We start from the raw sequence: 20,275 nt of genomic DNA, 5'->3' as shown, positions 1-20,275 counted from the left end.
CATGTTTACAGGACTACAAAAGGCAGATCAGCAACAAAACTTCCCCAAAGGGAACCAAATCTTGTAAAGTTTTATGGTGGATTCAGTAGTCAAGCTGTTCTGACAGTTCTGTTATAAAACACTGTTTAGTAGACTATGATTCAGATTTTATGCAATCAGCACAAAAAAACATAAAGAAAGGAGGAATTCCTTCCCAGAACTCAGTTTAGAGTTCCATCAGTAAAACTGTCTGTAAGATCTATGAGTAAAATAAATAAAACCTGATTGCTCTCAGACCTGGTTTTTGCTTGATTATAGCTTCAAAATAGTTTTCCTTTTGCCAACAGAGTCACTCCCTATTACTGTAGCCAATGGGCACAGAATGGCCCACATCTGTGTAATGTAACACCCACAGGCTCTCTATAGGGAATGGTCCATAGTCTGCAGTGACTCCTGAAAATTACCTGGAAATTATTTGAGGTAGTGATGATTCATGTGGATCAAAACTATGCAAGGGACTATCCAAACAATTTGAAGTAGTTTGGATGATCCAGTTCCACCACCTGGAGATGTACCCAGACACTGTTTAATTCCCTGATGTAGATTCTGTAGAGAAATCTATTTCAGTATCCTGGTACTCTGCCTGGTGGCCTGTACATTACCAAGGCCTGCCTTTGGACTACATGTAAAGTACATAACCTAATCTTTAGTGAACTTTTTTTTTTTTTTTCTCCCACTTCCAATCATAAAAAGACTTTCAAACAATTAAGAATGTCATTAATTCTAAGTGGGAAGATAACCTGTCATTCCACTGGTATCCTGCTTCATTCTACCGTGGGAAACCCAGAAAGATTTTCATTGCTGCATACTCACAAGTAACTGTATGAATGCAGGAGGTTATGGAGCTTTCAGAGTCTGCCTTCTGCATTGGAATAACCAATCTAAGCTCTGCTGAAGCCCAAGACCTTCATTCTAGAAATCCACATTTGTTCAGTGGATCTGTTAAAGTTTATCACCTTGCCAAGTCAAGTGCAAAGGCTAGTTCGAAGTAATGCCATGCTATTGCTTCAGTAAGCAAGCTATTGAAGAGCATAATGGTACTGAGTCCTTCAGGGGCCTGTGAAAGTCTGTTTTAATTACCTATGGCTCTGGAGCCGTGACCCTAAAATGTATCCATGTAAGGAAATTTCTCTTGTAAATCTGAGACACTTGAATTGAAAACTGATGGCAGTTCTGAAGCAAAATAGCAATTATTGAGCAGAAAAATTACAGTAATGTGTTTACCCATGCAGAAGTCAAGGAAGTTAAAGTTATTTTGGTCACCTCCATCTGTGGAGATAGTCAGAAACCATCTGGACAACGTCCTGGGCAACATGCTTTAGCTGGCCCAGCTTGAGCAGTGGGGGGGCTGTATTAGGTGATTTCAAGAGGTCTCTCAGTCTGAATGAATCGGCGATACCGTGATCTAGCTCATTTTCTGCATCTGCATGCACACTACTTCTCCTATGTGAATATACACTTAATCCATTTATTTTCTTTCTATGTTTTCATTCTTTTATTTCATTCATTATTTCATTCTTACATGGACTTACTTTGTTTTTCTCTTTTCAGTAGTCATTACCCAGAGTTACTTCATGTTCTTGGAAGTGCTCTAGTTGCTCATTCTTTGCATTATAGTCTGTTAAACATGATGTTACAATTCAAGAAGTATCATTAAAAATAATGTGATTTTTTTTTCTCTTAGCAATAGTGCATGGTCCTAGAACATTTAGATTTAGATTTAGACTTACTTAACTTTGGCATTTGAGTGCACCCTGCTGGTTTTCCCTATGCTAGAAAGAGAAATATTTTCTTATCTGAATATTACATTCATGTGGTTCAGTTTCTCCAGTCTGAATCTAGTGGAAAAAAGTAATCGAACATCTTTTCATAGAACGTTTACAGAAAATTGTGGAACAGCTTATTGTAGAATTGCAGAACAACTAATAAGTCTCAGTTATGATTAGTCTAATTTCATATATATTACTGGACATAAGGATTAACATGTTTTGACAAATTTTAATGTATTATGCCTCATAATGAATGAAATCAGATCAGGCATATATGATATGGTCATTGATATATTGAGATTGCTATTTAAACTGCAGTTACTTTGAAAACATTGAGATGTTAAATTTTTTTTTTTATTGGAAGTACATCTTTATCCTAATCAAACATCTTTAAATTCACATCATACAGGCACAATATATATTTTTGCATCAATGTGTATTGGATCTGTTGACAAGCAAGGGAAATAGCCAGCCCATATGTTTTGTAAATTATTCAGCACTGCAAAAGATGGACTCACTGGATGCCATGGAAGGTAAGGAGATACAGACTGTCTCAAAATTATTGTTTCATAGCAGGTGCATTGACTTGTCCAGGCTAAGAAGCAGAAAAAAATACTTTGACATGGATTTTTGGGCTTCAGAAGTGTAAATCTTTAGCGTTTTGCTGCTCTTTAGTGTCCCTCATAGTAATAGTCATTGCTCAAGCTTTCCGCTTTTTTCCCTGCAGGATCTTTTAAGTTCAGTCAAAATAGTTATCTGTCAGTAGTTACTATTTGTTTACAAGGAAGGTTAACATAATGTATCTGTTTCTTTTGTAGGTGATGTGGAGCTTGAATGGGAAGAAACTACCATGTAAATACTAAGACTAAAGATAATGAGATTTTGAAAGTCAAAGTCATATTTTTCTAAGCACAGGGGCCAAAGTGAATTCCCCTATTTTGATGATTAAAACAAAACCAAATGATTGAAATACCTTTTCTTCTATCAATGTGCCTTCATAAATATGTTAAAGTCTTTTATTCAGATCACTGAGCGATAATAATTTGGAGTACTTTTGCACAGACCGCACTTCTGGTGTTATATGAATACTGCATTCAGTACATATTTAAATAGTGTGTTTGAATATATTCATTTTTCCAATTCTCTTTGTAAAAGAACAAGCCAAATATGATGTAAAAATTTCATACTCCCATTGAACTTATTTTGGTGTGAATTTGCTGTGTTCTTTGTGTTTTGGTTTTAAGTAAAAGCTACAGTTCCTTGAATCATTCTTACTAGATTAGTTTCAGTGTTGTCAGTTCTTGCAGATTAATTCCAATACCATCACAATGATCTTTACCTAACTGTATGTTCTTGTGTTTTGAATCTTTTTTTACGAGTGGTAGCATATCAGCTCATGATCCTGAACAGCTGAAGAGTCACCTTCTGACATGGGGAGGATTATTCAGCTTTTTCACAGCACACAGTAGCTCTTCAGGGACACTTGGGGCTATTTAAGCTATCTTAGTATCAGTGGGTTGTTTTTTTAAATATACAATGGTGATTGCATATGTTCAGTGCTGAGGAAAGTGTTTTACATTCCTGCTACATTTTCAAGCAGATAAAGTAAAACTATAAATTTATTATATATCAAAATGCATGTTAGATTTCTTGCATATAACAACATTTCATATTTTGAACAGTTACTCAAAATTTAATAACAATATATTTTTTTGTAACCCAGAGTTGTAAAGTAACGAAGTTGTTGCTCCTTCCTCAGGTTTGGGAAATCACTGTAGACACTGAAAAGTATGGGAACTAGTATTTGGAGATTTGATAAAAGAAAACATCTTGCACTCCCACTGATTATCATTGTCAGAAATAGATCTAAAACAGGAATAAGAAGCAGGAAGCTCTTCTCTGAGAAGCAAAGCAAAAACTGGTAGAGTAGGAAGACTAGAGATATAATTAAACGATGTGGCCTGGTTTCACACAGAAGTGACAATATTCAGCTGATATTGTTGGGGGGAAGGACTGAATGCTGTGTTTTTCTCTGTGTAAAGAAATGTATCATTCTTAATAATGCTAAAGCCTTGACTTCAATCTGAGTTGCAAAACATAATGGCAAAGAGACTTTGGAGCTGCCATCTTATATTCTGTTTAGACAGAAGAAATCCATAGCCTTGTTGAGGCATCAAGCTCAGGGAAGTCAGAAAAACCTCTTTAGAACCTGGAAACATGTATATGTGTGGGTATGTTTGTGTGCACACACTCTGAACAGAATAGTAAATGAGCAAAACTTTCCATCCCTTAACTGTAGCTACCAAACAGAAAATGCTGTACAGTATGTAACCTGATACTTTTTCATAAGTAAATGATGGTAGGTGTTTGATGTCTTTTTAGAAGCTGGCAAGGATGGTTCATTGATGACCGTCTGTAATTTAGCAGAAAGTGCCAATATATCTAAACTGAAAATCAAAAGACAGCATTTAAAGAGATGGAAATCATCTACAGAGATATTTTGGGCAATCTGTCCTTCAGGAAGACTGACGGTATTGTAAACATAACCTGTCAAGCTAAAAAGAAAACAATGCCTTTTAAAGCTGGATAGAGGGAGAGAGAGGTGATGTCCACAGCTGTTCGAGTCTGGCAAAGCATTCGGTACAGCTCTAGTTTCATTTGGTTCCTATGAAACATGTGTTCTTCATTTATTATATATGTACTTTAAAGTATTCTGACAAATTGCTTATAGGGACTTACAGATGTTTTTCATGATTTGTATTTGTACTTGGTAGCAGTACATGGAGCACTGTGATAAATTGACATTATAGAGTTATAATCTTGTATAATCTTATATCCATGATGGTGGAATATCTCTGTGTGTGTCATTCATCTTTCAATTGGAGGAAAAAGCTAAGAAGCCTTATGCAACTTATAGATGAACTCCAGAAGTTCCAGATGTGCTTAAGTGTTTTCTGTTTTATAAAATACTTAACATTGAAGATTTCTACATCCTCCTTTAGAAGACCTGCCTGTGGTCAAACATGACATTCAGTAGCATGCTTATCTGGCAACTTAGGAAGGTACTGGAAGATGTGACTCTCTTTACTGTAGAGGCAAAGTGAAAAACTGAAAAGAAATGAAAGTATTTCATTGTACAATTTGATATAAGCAATCTGATACATGCTACCTTGACACATTTTGTATTGTCTTTAGGGTAAAAGCCAATATTCAGTGTAAACTGGCCACAACTCATTAGATACATAGTCAGGGAAAGAAGTGTCTCCAAGCAATTCTCTCCAAGAATTGGTTTTCAGTATAAATACAGCAGTATTTCACTGACCTTGTGTGCCTGCCAATGATTCAGAGGGATAGAGTAGCATCTGTATATCAGGAGTTCCCCTAAACCTCAGTTCAGTCATGAAGAAAGAATTTCCAGTCTCATCTTCCAGCCCTCCTTCCCTTATGCAGTGACACCTATGGTGGTGCTACTAACAGAACTGGAGAGCTGGAGGCAAGCAGAATTTGTCCAGTTGCTATTTTAAGAATATATATGTGTGTATATATATGTATATATTTATATATATATATGTATATAAAGCAGCACACCATTTTAATCTTAAATGTTGTAACTCAATTTTCTAGTTTCTTGGCGCTACTAATATAGCAAGAGTGTACTCTAAAAATTAGAAACTGAATGAATAAAAACTGGAGAAGAATACACAAAGTCTATAGAATTATTACAATTGTATTAAAATTAGGCCATATTGTATTAAATTATTCAGGCAATTTCTATAGAGACAGATATATCTCCATACACAGAGAAACATTCTTCATATATATATATATATATATTTATAGCCAGTTCTGTTGGATATCATTAGAATAAGCTACTGTCAGTGCCCTCAATCTCTGGTCTGTTCTATTTACAAAAGTAATAGAAAGACAGCAGAACATCACCTTCATGTTGAATTTAAAGCTCTTTTTTATACTATTAAAGAAGTTGATAAAAATAATTGTGCAAACTTGTGCTTTTACTGTATACATGCGACTATTCATTAATTTGATTTCATAACATTATGTGAAAGATTAATTATGTGTATTAATCTGTGTACTGCTGCAATACAAAGGATGCTCATATGCAGCTACTAAGACAAAGTAGCAAAGAGCAATAAATCAATTGTGTTTCATACTAAGGTGACATGACTGAGCTTTCCTGGTTGCATACAGAAGTCACAAAGCCTCCTAGATGTGGATGTGAATTTACAGAGATTCGAGACACAAAGCCCTGTGAAGAGATTTTTTCTGAAAATATTTTGACAGCAAGTTACAGTAAAACTTGAAAACTACGTTTCAGTGAACACTTGAAAAAAACTTGAAAAGTGTTTCAGACTATGTATTACATGTATATTAAGCATTACACAGATCATTGTCTATCCATGGAAATAAACATAGATCCAAATCTATGTTTTAAGAGCTATGAAAAGTATCTAAATAGCTCTCTGTTTTAGGGATATACATATGGTAATAATGAATTTAGGGTTGTTTTATAATTAAGCTACATGCCCATTCAGTGCTGCAAAACCTGCAATGCACTGAGCGCAGTAGACTGTAACTAGAAATTGTTGGCACATGGGGGTGGACATATCTTTGTTGGTTTTGATTTTAAGGAAATGAGAGAAAATGTACTGAAAGGTGACCCACTGTTTCATGACTTTTCCATGACTGTTGTGTCACCACTCTACATATAGTGTTGAAAAGACAAGTCCTCCCAACACTGTTCTCCATGTTTTGTTCTGTTTTCTAATGCTGTATTGCTTGTCTGTATGTGACTCTATTCGAAGGAATGATAAACAGTAATACAATCACCTGAACTCAAATACTGCAGGCATGATGTACAGGCAGGCATACATGGTTCTTGCGTAAGGTGTGTAGTGGTCTTACTTCAAACCTTCTCTCTGTCCCTTCCCCTATGAGTTGATTTCCAGATGACGTAATGGAATATCAGCTGCATTTTTGCGCTGGCAGTTGCCCAGAATACATTTTCTGCCCTGTCCTCTATGTGGCTACGGTTACGAGGTATGAGACAAGTGCAAACCTACTTCTGTGTTGGTCTCAGAGCTGAACTGTGGTATCAGTTGCATGTCATTGCAGCACAGGCACTGTGTGCAATTGCAAGGATAAACTGGCTTCCTATCCAGAAGTTTCCCTTACTGCTATAATAAATTGCGATACAAATTTTGCACTAGTCATTGTTCAGTGTCAGTTGAAGACCGTGAGATGGATCCAGTGTTTGGTTTTTTGCATGGCGATTCTCTTTTCCCAATAACTTTTCCCCAAAACAATGCTGAACTAATTACTTATTTTAATTATTTATTCTCACAGCTCCCTTATCATGTAGGCCCTTTCTCAGATTCCACTTTGTAAAGAAAACCGAAAATCCATGGCTTTTCAGCACTGAATAAAAATGTGTATGATACATTTCACACACCATCAGGCGAAGTTTGTGATGAAGTTGTGACTTTGTATTTCAGATGAAAGACAGCATTTAGAAGGTTTCAGTTATATTTGGATCATCTTACTCCGCTTGTTGATTGCTGTTACCAGGGTGATCTTTTTGTAGGATGACAGCTGCACTCAGCTATCCACTGTAATCATGAATAAACCATTCCAATACTCCTTACAGTCAATAATGAGCTGAAGGAAGTTTCTAAAATATGTTACAGGAGATGGAGTTCTGAATTATATGAAAAGAATACTTGGATATTGGATGCAGGTAAAGCTCTACCACTCACCGTTACATACCATGAAGCCTGCTGAGCAGGAAGTGGGTCCTAGAATACACAGAGCATAGTTGGGACAATGTGACAAAACCTTTAAGCAGATACAGGACACTCTTGCCATCTGTGCAGAATGCACTTAAACAAGCTTTACTGTAAAATGTCCCTAGCTCACTTGAAAAAAAAACAAATACAGGAAACACCTATTATGGCAGCTGGTCACATCCTTTGTGATTCAAGTTAGTGTTAGGAACAAAAGGACTCTTATTTAGTCAATTCTTTCACTCAAATATATAAACAACTACTTTAACACTGCAAGTCTAGAACATGTACAGACAGTATAGGCAGAGAAGAGGATCTGCTCCCACTAAAGGAGGCATAAACAGTAAATCTGTATGTCCCTCTCACTCCCTTGGTCTCCTGACTGCATGTGCTCACCTGTTGGAGATAACTGCAGATGAATAAAGTTTATCGACTTCTAGTTTGATTAATATAGTGGTAATTCTCGGAATCCAGCATATAACAGTTACAGAACTGTGCCTTTTCATTTATCAGTCTTCTGCTGGGATTCATGATAGGTCCATTTAACTATTTTTCTTACACAATGCTACTAATTCTCTGTCAGTATTTCAGAGACAGTACACAGAGTGTGAATCTGGGCTTGCATATTGTGGACAGAATTATTGGATGAGCTGCAATAACACATTAGTGCACTCTGGCCATGGGCAAGGAATTGACCCAAGGAGACTGGCTGCCTAGCATGTAATCCTTCTGAGAACAGGATAGTTATCTGACAAGGCACTGTCCCAGTCAGGGAGTCCAGAAAATGTTCTCAAAGCTGACTGCCATTTATATGTAGGGTTTTAATCTAAACCTTCCTCTGCTAAGGATAAACAAGAAAATTCAGAGCTAGCATTGTCATCATTTTCAACAACTCATCTTTGCTGCTTAGGACAGTAAGAAGCCAAACCTCTGTTTAACTGGTATTAATAACGCCTTAAACTTACAGACAGATGCCCTCTTCTTCATGGTTCGCATTTAAAGTTTTGACACAGTTTTCTCCTTTATATCTTTGGGGTTTTTTTAATCTTTCACAATGGGAATTTGGAAATACTGACTTTTGAATAGTTACAGGCTGTCTTAAAAAAATACTGAGTCATCCTGATAAAACAGCCATAATGAGGATGTTTTGATAAAATATGTTCTATAATGGCCATATTATTCCAATTTCTCAAAAATATGCCTCCTTCCTGTGGGTTGGCCATTATTGTAAGAACATTACTGTATACTAAGAACGTGACTGAATGCTCAAGAAGGCAGATATATTCATCGCTTCTTGATTTTCCCATTCTTTTTGCTCTTCCAATTCCTCTTACCCTTTACTGGCACTCCTAAACTCCTCGGTTTTGGGACCTATCAGGTTGTTGGTTAATGGAGATTAATTGTGTCAGCTATACTGACTCCATACAAAATGTGATGAAAAAACATTCCTCTGCTGCATGTTGGTGTGCTCTCTCTGAAACCAAAAGGGATCCCTGACATCACTACCAGAGCTAATTGGCAGTCAGAGAAAGATGGTCCTGTGCTAGCATGGGAGAAAAATCTGTCCTTAGTTCCAAGTTTTCACAAACTTTGTATGTCTGAAACAAATCACTTAATTTCTGTGTATCTCAACTCCCTAAGCCAATAAAAAAAAATAAAAAACAAAACAAAACCAAACCAAAAAGCAACAATTGTATTAAACCTTTTTCCCTAACATTTATGTGTCCTATCTATTTATATGTGGAAACTCTGTCAGGAAAGCAGTTTCTCCCAAGATGCCTTTCCACACTTCCTATCACAACTAAGAATATTGTCAAACTAATAAATTTTTTCTCCTATCAATGCCACCCCAAAGCAAACAAACGGCCAGTAGATTGTCAAAAGCCACAGTGGGCAACATCATTGCCACACAGTGCTCATGCTTTGCTTTGCCTTCATCATCCCTTCAGTTCTCTCATCTTGACAATAAAGAACTAGTGGTAGGCAGTGCCTCTGAGTATGGAGGACCTTAGCTAAGACAGCATTTGCAGAGAGCGAACTTCACCTTTCTGGAAAGGTTTCAAATGAGCACCCTAGGAGCACAGCAGGTACCTGTCACAAAAGGCATCTTCCTCCTTATTCAGTCTTTGAGCAAAAATCTCTTGTCTCTTTGTCTATAATAATAGAAAAATTACAAGAATTAACTTAAGATGCCAACATTTTTTCTAACTTGTGATCACCGTATGATATATCACATCCACACATCCTTTATCACACACGCATGCAAAGCAGATACTCAAGCTCTTAAAAATATAGGCACATCTAAATCAGTCAGGTCAGGTTGATTAGCTTGCTTCTAGTTAGCAAAAGGAAGCATGACTTGGATTAATAGTCATAACCATTAAGTCTTTATATACAGAAGTAATTGATTCTGATTTTTTAAAAAAGAACTTGCAAGGGGTCATGTTGAAGCTTTCTTTTTTTTGAATGTGCACTGGAACAAGTGGCATGTTGCTCTAATGGAGCTGGGAAATACTTTTTGCCGTCTTATTATCTGGTTCTCCAAAACCAGGAAAAATGTTCAGTACGGAAACTTTGTCAAATATAAAATTGCCTCAACAGCTGAAAGAAGGAGAATGCTTCCATTGATAGAAAACTAATGAACAAGTGTCAAAATGGACAGTTGGTGTCAATTCCAGAAGGATTAAAACTCAGACATGAGCTTGAAGAAAACATGTCAATAGAGCCAATATCTGTATGAAAAGAACTTTGTACTTAACAAAAATCCATTGTGAGCAACGTGTTTCATACAGTGTGTATTAAAGTGCTTAGGAGAAAAGTGTATCAATTAACTATAGAAAGACTATATTCCACTGATATTCAACATCATATGATGTTTTTTCCTGAGACAGAAATTCCAAACATAAGTCAGAGTTCAGTATTTTGAAGAACTTTTTTGGTAAAAAGTTCATCTTTCCAAAGAAGCGAATCTGTGAGAAATCCCTTATGGTTTTATTTCTAAGAGATTACAAACCAAATGAAACAAGATTTTCTATTACGATTTCATAATAATTCTTTTGATCTATATAGAATATTTTCAAACACACTGTATATATATATATATATATATATAAAAACTGTAAAAGAACTATGTATCATTCTTCTTAGAGAAGGACTGCAAAAATAATTTTAGGCTTTATATTTCAGCAGAGGCTAATCTTGTGTTGCGCACAGCTTACAAGCAATTCAAATAAAGTTTCCATGCCAAAGAAATATCACATGACTGGCAGTGAGGGTCTGCTGGCATTGCTGGGTAATCCAAACCCCTGACTCTGGGAGGAAGTGAGCCAGTAGAAGCTGTTGAGGCCCACATCATCAAAATAGCCCAGATGCTCAGCCCAATCCTGTTTCACAATGGAGCAGTGAGATCACAGGGCAAGCAATGCCACCTCCTGCATGTGAGCCTTTCCAAATGTCTGCTCTTCTCCTGCCTGTCTGTGTACCAGTAACACACGTGGCTCTTGGGCACAGGAAATTTTCAGTATTCAGAACAGATGGTTTACAATTCACTCCATATTCCATGAAGCTCTTCTGTGTGTGAAAATCTTTCGTCTTTTTTTGTTTGTTTGTTTGTTTTTTGTTTTTGTTTTTGTTTGAAGGTCAAAGACAGAGGTATTGAGAAAGGAGATGGCATAGAATAGGAGTTGGCTTGTGCTAGAGAATTTCAAGGACATTTAAGTGTTACAGTGCTTCACTCTTGGACATCCTGTTGTTCAGCAGAATCCTTAGCTGACAAGTGCTCCAACTCAAAGCATGTAGAAAACCAGCCACTTAAGAAAGGCACTCTCATAAATTATGAATGTGACAAAGGAGACAACAGGGACTGATGGTGCAGGTGAAAAGTGGCAAATTGTATGTGCCTACAAAGCTCTGTGATTGTCACACCCTCCTGTCAGGGAATCATCATCTAATTATCATTTAATTCTTGTCTAATTCAATTGGAATTGCCAATTCTACTTTCCCCTTCTAAAAAGAATCCGGGAGTAAATCTCTAGGCTTGTATTTTAAGCAGTCAAATAATACACAGGAGACACTGACTTATTTTCATCCTCTGCTTGATTCAGAACAGGGATCTGTTTATTCTTGTTTATCACATCTCACGCAAATATGTTGATCCCTGGGCTAAGGCTGCCAGGGAGTTACATGGGCACTATCTGTCTTGCTCCAGTAGTGCCGCCTTCAAGAATATCCAAATATTCATTCAGAACGGAATGTAGCCTGAGGGGGGCAGGCTCTTACATGAAATGTAGAAGGCAGCTGTTCAAACACCCAAGTGCAGTATTAAAAAAAAAAAAATTACAGGAGCCTGGCTGGATCTTCTCTCTCCCTGCAAGAGCTCCGATACCTAGACTCCCTTTCTTTTTTCCATCCTTAATTCTCCTCAGTTATCATGAACAAAGTACAATTCTTTCTAATAGGGAACAGTGACAGTGCAGTTCATAGCAAAATAAGGAAAAAAATGATCTTAGGAAGTCCCAAAGTCTGTCATATTTTGCTTGAAGGCTACATCACTCCTAACTGAGGTTTACATAGCTGCTGCTCTGCACCTGAGCCAGTCTGGTGTTTTTCCTTCCATCGGGACACTCATCTAAATCCTTGTTGTAATAAATCTCACGGATATTTTTTTTTTTTCTACCCACATAATAGCCAGCATCAGTTTACTCTGTTTCTCTTTGCAGCAATTGTTTGCTTGATCACTGCCAACAATTTCTCTTAACTTTTCTCTTCTCTAGTCTATACCACCACATTCATTCAACATTTACTTTGTTTCTAAGTCTCTCATCATTCTTGTTAGCATTCTGTGCTTTCTCTAGTTGTACCAGCTGTATCTGCTTTGAGATGCAGTGCAGTACCTGAAAATGGGCACAGAATTACAGCTGAAGTCTTACAGCCTAGAACAGGATGGAAGGACTACTTCATGTGCCTCCTTGCTGATTGTATGTCCTAGTAGGATGTGTGAGGGTTTTTCTCAACAGCATGATATACATTCATCTTACGATTGACTGTAACCACCGGTTTCCCTCTTCTGTAGAATTACCACCTACCTAGTTACTCAGTCTATATTTCTGCAGTGATGTGCCTTGCCTAAGTGCTCGTTGGTGTCCTTGTCCTCATCAAACTGAAACTTATTAAAGACCATATTTCTGATTCATCACAAGCAGCTTGAAAACTAAGCATGTCCTCCAACAAGCTGATAAATCACACCATGTCTGTCATATCTGCAAACTTGATCAGCATTTCCTCTATTTCATCATCTGAGTTATTAATTAAAACATGAGTTCCCAGAGCAGAACCCGGGGAAGTCCCTCATTTGAGATTTCTTCTTTTATGAGTTACCAAGGAGTTGAATACCTATAGGAGTTTCATTTTCCTAGTCTTCATATGAATGTCACGTGAAACTGTATTAAAAAACTTCATTAAAATCAAGTCAGTGACTTCCACTTATCCCATAACCACAAGAATTGTTCTCCTGCTATGGCAGGACAATAAATTGATTTGGCACAGCTTAGTCTTGAAGATTTTTTAACAAGACTACTCCATGTTGGCATTATTCACCAATTTGTATTCTTCCAGGTGCACACAAATATTCCATGATTTTCAAGTATTTTCACAGAAGCTTCAGTTGAACTCCTCGGCTACAAGTCCCTCTTTTCTTCTAAGCATATGCATTACTTTTGCCCATCTATACTCTTCTGCAATCTCACTCATCCCCACAAGTTCTCAAAGATACCAGGAAATTGCACTGCAATCAGTTCAGCCAACTAAGTAAGTACACTGAGGTCAAACTCATTTAACATATAAATTAATCTAATTATTTTACCTCTTGGTTTTCCTGTCCCATTCTGACTCCTTTTCCTTTTGTTACTTGTTGTTAACCAGCTAAACCATCTTTTAATTGTAATTTGAATTGACAGAGGCATTAAGTAAAGCATCATGTGTCAATGACTTTCTGTTCAGGCTTCCTTAGTTTTCTTACTATTGCAATACTTAATGAAAGTTTCCTCTTACCTTTTATGTCTCTTGATATGATTTCCTGCTTTGCTCTTTGCCTTTCTGATTTTGTCTTAACATGCTCATGCTATCTTTTCTTTCCCAGCATCAGTTCTGCCGTCTTTTTTTTTTTTTTCTATCTTATTCACAAAAGCTCTTTCTCAGCTTTAGAATTTAGGTTGGAAAGGACCTGTGGAGGTCATCTAGACCAGGGCCAACTTCAAAGTTTGATCAGGTTACTCAGGATCTTGTTCTGTCAAGATGGCCATTTATCTTGTGGTTTCACTAAGAGGTAGTTACAGTCTTGTCAAGAAGAATGACATTCTAGTAAGTCCTGAACTGCTACATAAAATGCCCCTGGCTAAACTATATTCAAGGTCCAATCTAGAAAGTGTATTCTGAGTCCATCTGTTCTAGATCCTGTCAATATGCCAGGCAGAAGCATGTTAAAAATAACGCACCTAATTGCTGTGCTGTGCCAACAGTGAGGGATTTCTGCATATGTCCAGAATGTTTAGATACCTTTGGAAATTTACTGAAGAAAAACTTGGCACACATACTTTTCAGACATCTCCAAGGTTTTGTAGTAAGGCCTGAAAGTCTACTTTGTGAATTTAGGCACCCAAAGTGGGTCACAAGCACATAAGTCCCATGTGGAATCAGGCCCTTGATGGCATTACTGCTAAGTGGCATTTGCTAACCTATGCATTTCCTGATGTCTCTTGGCAGCTCTGACACCTTTCTCATGGTTAGTCCAAGAAGGATTATCTGTCTAGGTTTCCCTTCACTGGCCTGTCCTTTGGGACCTGATCCTGCAAGTACTATCAGATGTAAGTAATTGCAAAAAATACTTTGGGAGGCGAGACACTATTGGGATATTCAGAAAGGGATTAGATAAATTCATGGGCAGCTTGTCTGTAAACAGATACTAACAAAACTAGGCAGGTATGTGCCCTATAACATCCCTGACTAGACAGTTCCTGATACTGAGGAAGTACAAAGGGAGGGGATGACCAGAAGTGGCCAGGCTCACATGCACTTTCTAAACAGTCAGAATATTCTGCTAGATGGACTACTAGGCTGACTCATCAGGGAATTTCTCACATATTATATATTACTTATATGTGACATTTTTTCAATTGTACTAAAAGTTGGAAGAGTCACACTAATTTATTAACTACTTCTGTAAACTTACTGTGTCAAAGAACAAGTATGATGGACATAGACTATATATAAGACAGGTCTGATGACTGATAATTGCTGAAGGAAACCATTTGGTTCATCTCAATAGATTCTATCACATATGAATTCTTATGGCAAAAAGGAATGTAAGGATGGCTGAGATTAATCCAATCTGTTCCTGCTAGTACTGCCTTGCTTCAGGTACAACAGAGTTAAGATCATAAAGATCTGAACTAAGATGCCAACTTGCTGAACTGATGATCGTAAACTGGACAAGGAGCGCTATGCAGGACAATGAGAACTTGGCAAGCCTTGTCAGGCAATCTCTTTTGAGAATACCTGTAGTGAATTTCTGGTTGTCTTAGTTCAGCATGACTGCTTGTTGAGATCAGCAGTGTGCAATGACAGCTCAGAGGAAAAAGCTATTGGTATAACTTGGATTCATCAAACACAAATCAATTCTGTTTTCTAATACTACTAAGTTGCAAACAAATGATGAAGAATTGATGTTACTACCTTGGATATTTGTGATGAAAATAATCTCAAGGGATTTCAAACCAAAAGCTATCACAGTCAGAAAGCTAATTCCTTGCAAGGTACAATTCCTTACCTGGTACAATTGATAAAACCATTCTAGATCATGGCTTACTCAAAAATTTTGGGGCTCTTGAAAAGTCACATTAAGTAGCTTAACTAACTTCAGTCTTATTTAAAACTCTCTATATACCGGTGTCAGTTTGAGTTACAGACATGACTGTTGGTCTGTGAATGCATGTATGCAGTTCTTGAATGTGCTGTGTGTAACTAAGATGATTCGGTGACTTTTTTCAGAAATAAAAACACAGTTGCAATTCTTAGATAGCTTCTGTTGGTGAGGAAAAAAAAAAAAAAAAGCTGGATCACTTGACAGTTTCTCTATTGACCATCAAATTCTTGCTTGCATTTCAGTTCAGGGACACTGTGAGCACACATTTATCTTCTGTCAGAGAATCTCATAAATCTCAAGAAAGTAACATGGCTTTTTTCCAGTCTCATCTTTTTTCTTCTTACTTTAAATACATGACTTTATGAGCAGCTTAAAACTTCCCCAAAATGCTAAGCAAGTTCACTGCTAGTTAAACCCAGCATGAGGACACAATCACAGTACTGAACAGTTGAAATTCTGGAAAATAGTTTATGTGAAATGTTACAAAATTCCTGGAACCATGCAAACATCAAATTTGAGATGCTTGACTGAGAAAGCTCCCCAATGAGAGGTGATAATCTGAGCATCTGCAGACTATTGTTTATAAATTGTTGCTGTTGCCTGTGTAAAATCAACTTCTGCAAATACACATCCTCTACATGGAAAGACAGCTAAATATAAGCAGCCACAAGGCACTGATGCTGCTTGAGTGTGCTCACACACTACCTTTCAGCTAGTAGAATAAATAATAGTTTGTAAAGATGGTGCTAACTGTGTGATCATGTAATGACTCCTTGTTCCATGAAATAGGCCTAGAATCAGCTGAGTCAAGACAAAAGAGATATAGATATATGTATATATATGTGTGTATAATATAGATAGATAGATAGATAGATAGATAGATAGATAGATAGATAGATAGATAGATAGATAGATAGATATCTCAAGTCTTTCTATAAACTAACATGACTTTTGGATCTAAATGGAGCAACACTTGTGATCCAGAACCTTCAGAGGGTTCTCTCCTCCAAAATCAGTTTCAATTAATTAGTTACTAATTAACTGACAATCTTTCTTGGTAACTCTTTACTAATGACACTGATATTCTTGGATGCTGATTTCTCATTCTCTTGTAATGATGAAAAGTTATTTCCTTGAGAGAAAATGTAGAAAAAGTTCATCTAAGGCTTCTCATGTCAGGTTTTTTACAATTTGTGCAGGATGGACCTTGCAGCTTGAAAAATGATAGAAGATTGAATTTTCAAGGACAGTCAGCATCAGAGATAACTTCTCTCCTACCCATGTCACTGCTAATGATCATTCTTGTAAACATTTCAGAGCCTTTATACTCTTCACTGTGTATCTTTCAAATAAGACAAAGTTTCTTTTTCCTGTTGTTAAATACTTGTTTGATACTTGCAGATGAGAAACTTTTTTAGGTGATTCTGTTTCATACTGTTGAGTGGACTCAACTGACCTTGTAGGAGCACCACTCAGAATCTTTAAATTGATACAAAAAAAGACCGATGCTGTCCTCCACAGCCAAAGCAGAAATAGGGATGATTTTGTACTGTCCAGTGAATGTTAACACAGTTGAGTTTTCAGTGTTTGCACCCCTCACTCTATCAGTGATAGACATATTCCTGATTATGATGACAATTTCAGTTTGATTACTTCTTTTCCTGTAGAGGTTTGCAGACCAGTAATCAGTTCTGAAATATAAGTTGTCTTGCATATCTTTTATTTAATTCAACAGATCCCGATTCCTCATAGCAGGACATGGTTTAATGACAACAGCAATGTGAATGCAAGAAGAAAGCAGTCTGAGGTTAGACTCATACCCTGAAGACTGCCTCCTTGCTGTAAGCACAACTGCTCTGATTACCTCTGCTCACTATTGAATTTGCAACTTGCTAATTAACATGACTGCAGGTAACCAATTCTGAAGGAAAAGAACAATAATATGCAGTTACATGAACCAGTTAATGCCATGCTCTGAACTCATCCGGTTTTAACTCCTCTCTTTTCATATAATATCCACTTTCAGAAAACACTTGCAGACATTACTGATGAAGTTTTTACAATTAATTGTTTTCTCATAAAATGACATTTATAATCTATAGTAATCTCATTTAAACTGTCCCACATGACATCCTTCTAAACTGGAGAGACATGGATTTGACAGATGGACCACTTGGTGGTTAAGGTGGTTAGATGGTCACACTCAAATAGTTGCTGTCAGTGGCTCAATGTCCGAGTGGAGAGCAGTGACAAATGGTGTTCCTCAGGGGTCAGTATTGTGACCAGCACCGTTTAACAGCTTTGTTGGTAACATGGACAGTGGGATTGAGTGCACCCTCAGTGAGTTTGCCAGTGACACCAAGCTGTGTGGTGCTGTCAAAATGCTGGAGGGAAGGGATGTGCCATCCAGAGGGACCTTGAGAGGCTAGAGAGGTGGGACCGTGCAAATCTCATGAAGTTCAAAAAGGCCAAGGGCAAGGTCCTCCCCATGGATCAGGGCAATCCCCAGCACAAATGCAGGCTGGGAAATGAGTGGATTGACAGCAGCCCTGCAGAGAAGGACTTGGAGGTATCAGTGGATGGAAAAGTGACTATGAGCCAGCAATGTGCACTCACAGCCCAGAAAGCCGACTGTATCCTCGGCTGCATCAAAAGAACTGTGGAGAGCAGGTCAAGGAAGATGATTCTCCCCCTCTACTCTGCTCTCATGAGACCCCACCTGGAGTGCTGTGCCCAGCTCTGGGGCCCCCAATATAAGAAGGACATAGACCTGCTTGAGTGAGTCCAGAGGAGGGCCATGAAGATAATGAGGGGGCTGGAGCATCTCCCTCATGAGGACAGGCTGAGAGAGTTGGGGTTGTTCAGCCTGGAGAAGAGAAGGCTCAGGACAGACCTTAGAGCGGCTTTCCAGTACTTGAAGGGGGCTACAGGAAAGATGGGGAGGGGCCCTTTACCAGGGAGTGTAATGATAAGACAAAGGGTAACACTTTTTAAACTAAAAGAGGGTAGATTTAGATTTCATATAAGGAAAAAATTCTTTGCTGTGAGGGTGGTGAGACACTGGCACAGGTTGCCCAGAGAAGATGTGGCTGCCCCCTCCCTGGCAGTGTTCAAGGCCAGGCTGGACAGGGCTTTGAGCAACCTGGGCTAGTGGAAGGTGTCCCTGCCCATGGCAGGGGGGGTGGAACAAGATAGTCTTTAATGTCCCTTCCAACTCAAACCACTCTGTCATTCTACAAAACACTGAGTTTTTTAGAAGTCCAAAGCACTCTACAGCTCCCATTGAACAGAACATGACTAAGCTACTATGTCTGGACCTATCAAAATAAAATTAATTTATTATTTGTCATTTGGACTTTATTTCGGAACTGCTGGTGCGCAATTCCTTCCGGCTGTTCTATTTTTCAGTTATTATAGCAACCAATAATACTTCAAAGTAATAATTGTAATGCTTAGCACTTCCAACCAAACACTTCTATTAGGCTGCTGTAATACACAAATGTTGTTTACAAATAATGACACCGCAGGTCCACAGACTCTGTTATAAGACAGCTGTTTCACACTTCACAACAAAAATATTTTCTCACTATTTTCTCTAAGTCTAAACATAGCTATATGTGGTCCAGTTACCAGTTTCAGAATACAGATTTAAGATTGCTCTTCCAGGGATTCTTTATCTAATCAGAATAGATTATGTTTCTTTCTTCCAAACTTTTTCTCATCATTTAACTATCAAATAATTTTCCGAAAAAACATAATTAGTACACTTTCTCCAAGAGTCCAAGCACTTACAGGAAGTCAGCTGAAGCCTTATTTTTGATGATTTTTGCAGACAGAGCAGGCATCTGGCAATTTTTTAGTCTACACAGTTTCTCTGAAATGTTCTCCAGAGTAGTCTGATGAAAAATTAAATACAGGCATTCTTTGAGTATGTTTCTGGGAAGTCTGGCTAGAATGAGAAGGGTAAGCCCCCATTTTGTCATGCAGACTTTCTGAATACTATGCCCTTTTCATTCCTGCCTTGTGTCCTATGTTCCAGATGCAGTTTGTGTCCTATAGTGCCAATTGTACAGGAAAGGGTGTCAGCTCAGCCAAGATTCTTTCCATATCTTGAAAAATTTCTTTTACGATGACCATAAGACTCCTTTGCACTTTTTGAACATCACAGGAGTGTTTTAACATGGTATAGACCTAGTGGTCAGAGCCATTTACTTATTTCAAAAATCTCAAAACAACAAATCTGCGATTTTCTTTGTGCCACATACCCACAACATGTTCAAGAGACCATGTTATTTTAAAGAACACTTTTGAGCCTTCAGGAATCTCAATGCAAGTGAAATTTTAGTGTATAAACAAGCATAAGTTATTAAGTGAAATTATGTGAAATGAACAGAGGCGCAGTACAACACAGACTGCTGTATTTCTTGCACTGCCAGATCACAGGTAACCAACCTTGTTTACAAGCATGTACCTTAAAGGACACACAGATGAATAACAGAATGACCTTCACAGCCTAAAACAGTTTTGCAGCTGTGCAACAGGTTCCAATAACAACATGATACAATATATGTTGGATTCAAGGTCATTATTGCTATTTAATACAGAGCAAATTTCCTTCCGGAAGACTTTTTCTCAATGGCTTCCATTTTCCAAAACCAGCAGCTATTTTCCTTTTGAAAGCCCATGTAGACCCTGGGGATTCTGTATTAACCTTTTCTCTAGTCCCAAATGGATTATACAGAATTTAT

At 37.6% G+C, this 20,275-nt stretch overlaps 1 protein-coding gene across 1 annotated transcript in view; it reads left to right on the top strand.

Moving 5' to 3' along the window:
* The window catches only part of PTPRQ (protein tyrosine phosphatase, receptor type Q), a 108,409-nt gene extending 104,959 nt beyond the window's left edge, over positions 1-3,450 (top strand). Inside the window, exons 45-46 of the mRNA XM_026868362.1 lie at positions 2,218-2,341; positions 2,627-3,450. Of these exons, the coding sequence (XP_026724163.1) occupies positions 2,218-2,341; positions 2,627-2,664 (162 nt within the window). The 3' untranslated portion in view covers positions 2,665-3,450. The remainder of the gene's footprint in view (positions 1-2,217; positions 2,342-2,626) is intronic.
* The last annotated feature ends 16,825 nt before the right edge of the window (positions 3,451-20,275 follow it).

The sequence above is a fragment of the Athene cunicularia genome, assembly GCF_003259725.1.
Source record: "Athene cunicularia isolate RWA chromosome 1 unlocalized genomic scaffold, athCun1 chr1_part2, whole genome shotgun sequence".
NCBI lineage: Eukaryota > Metazoa > Chordata > Aves > Strigiformes > Strigidae > Athene > Athene cunicularia.
This window is presented reverse-complemented; position numbering and strand designations above follow the sequence as displayed.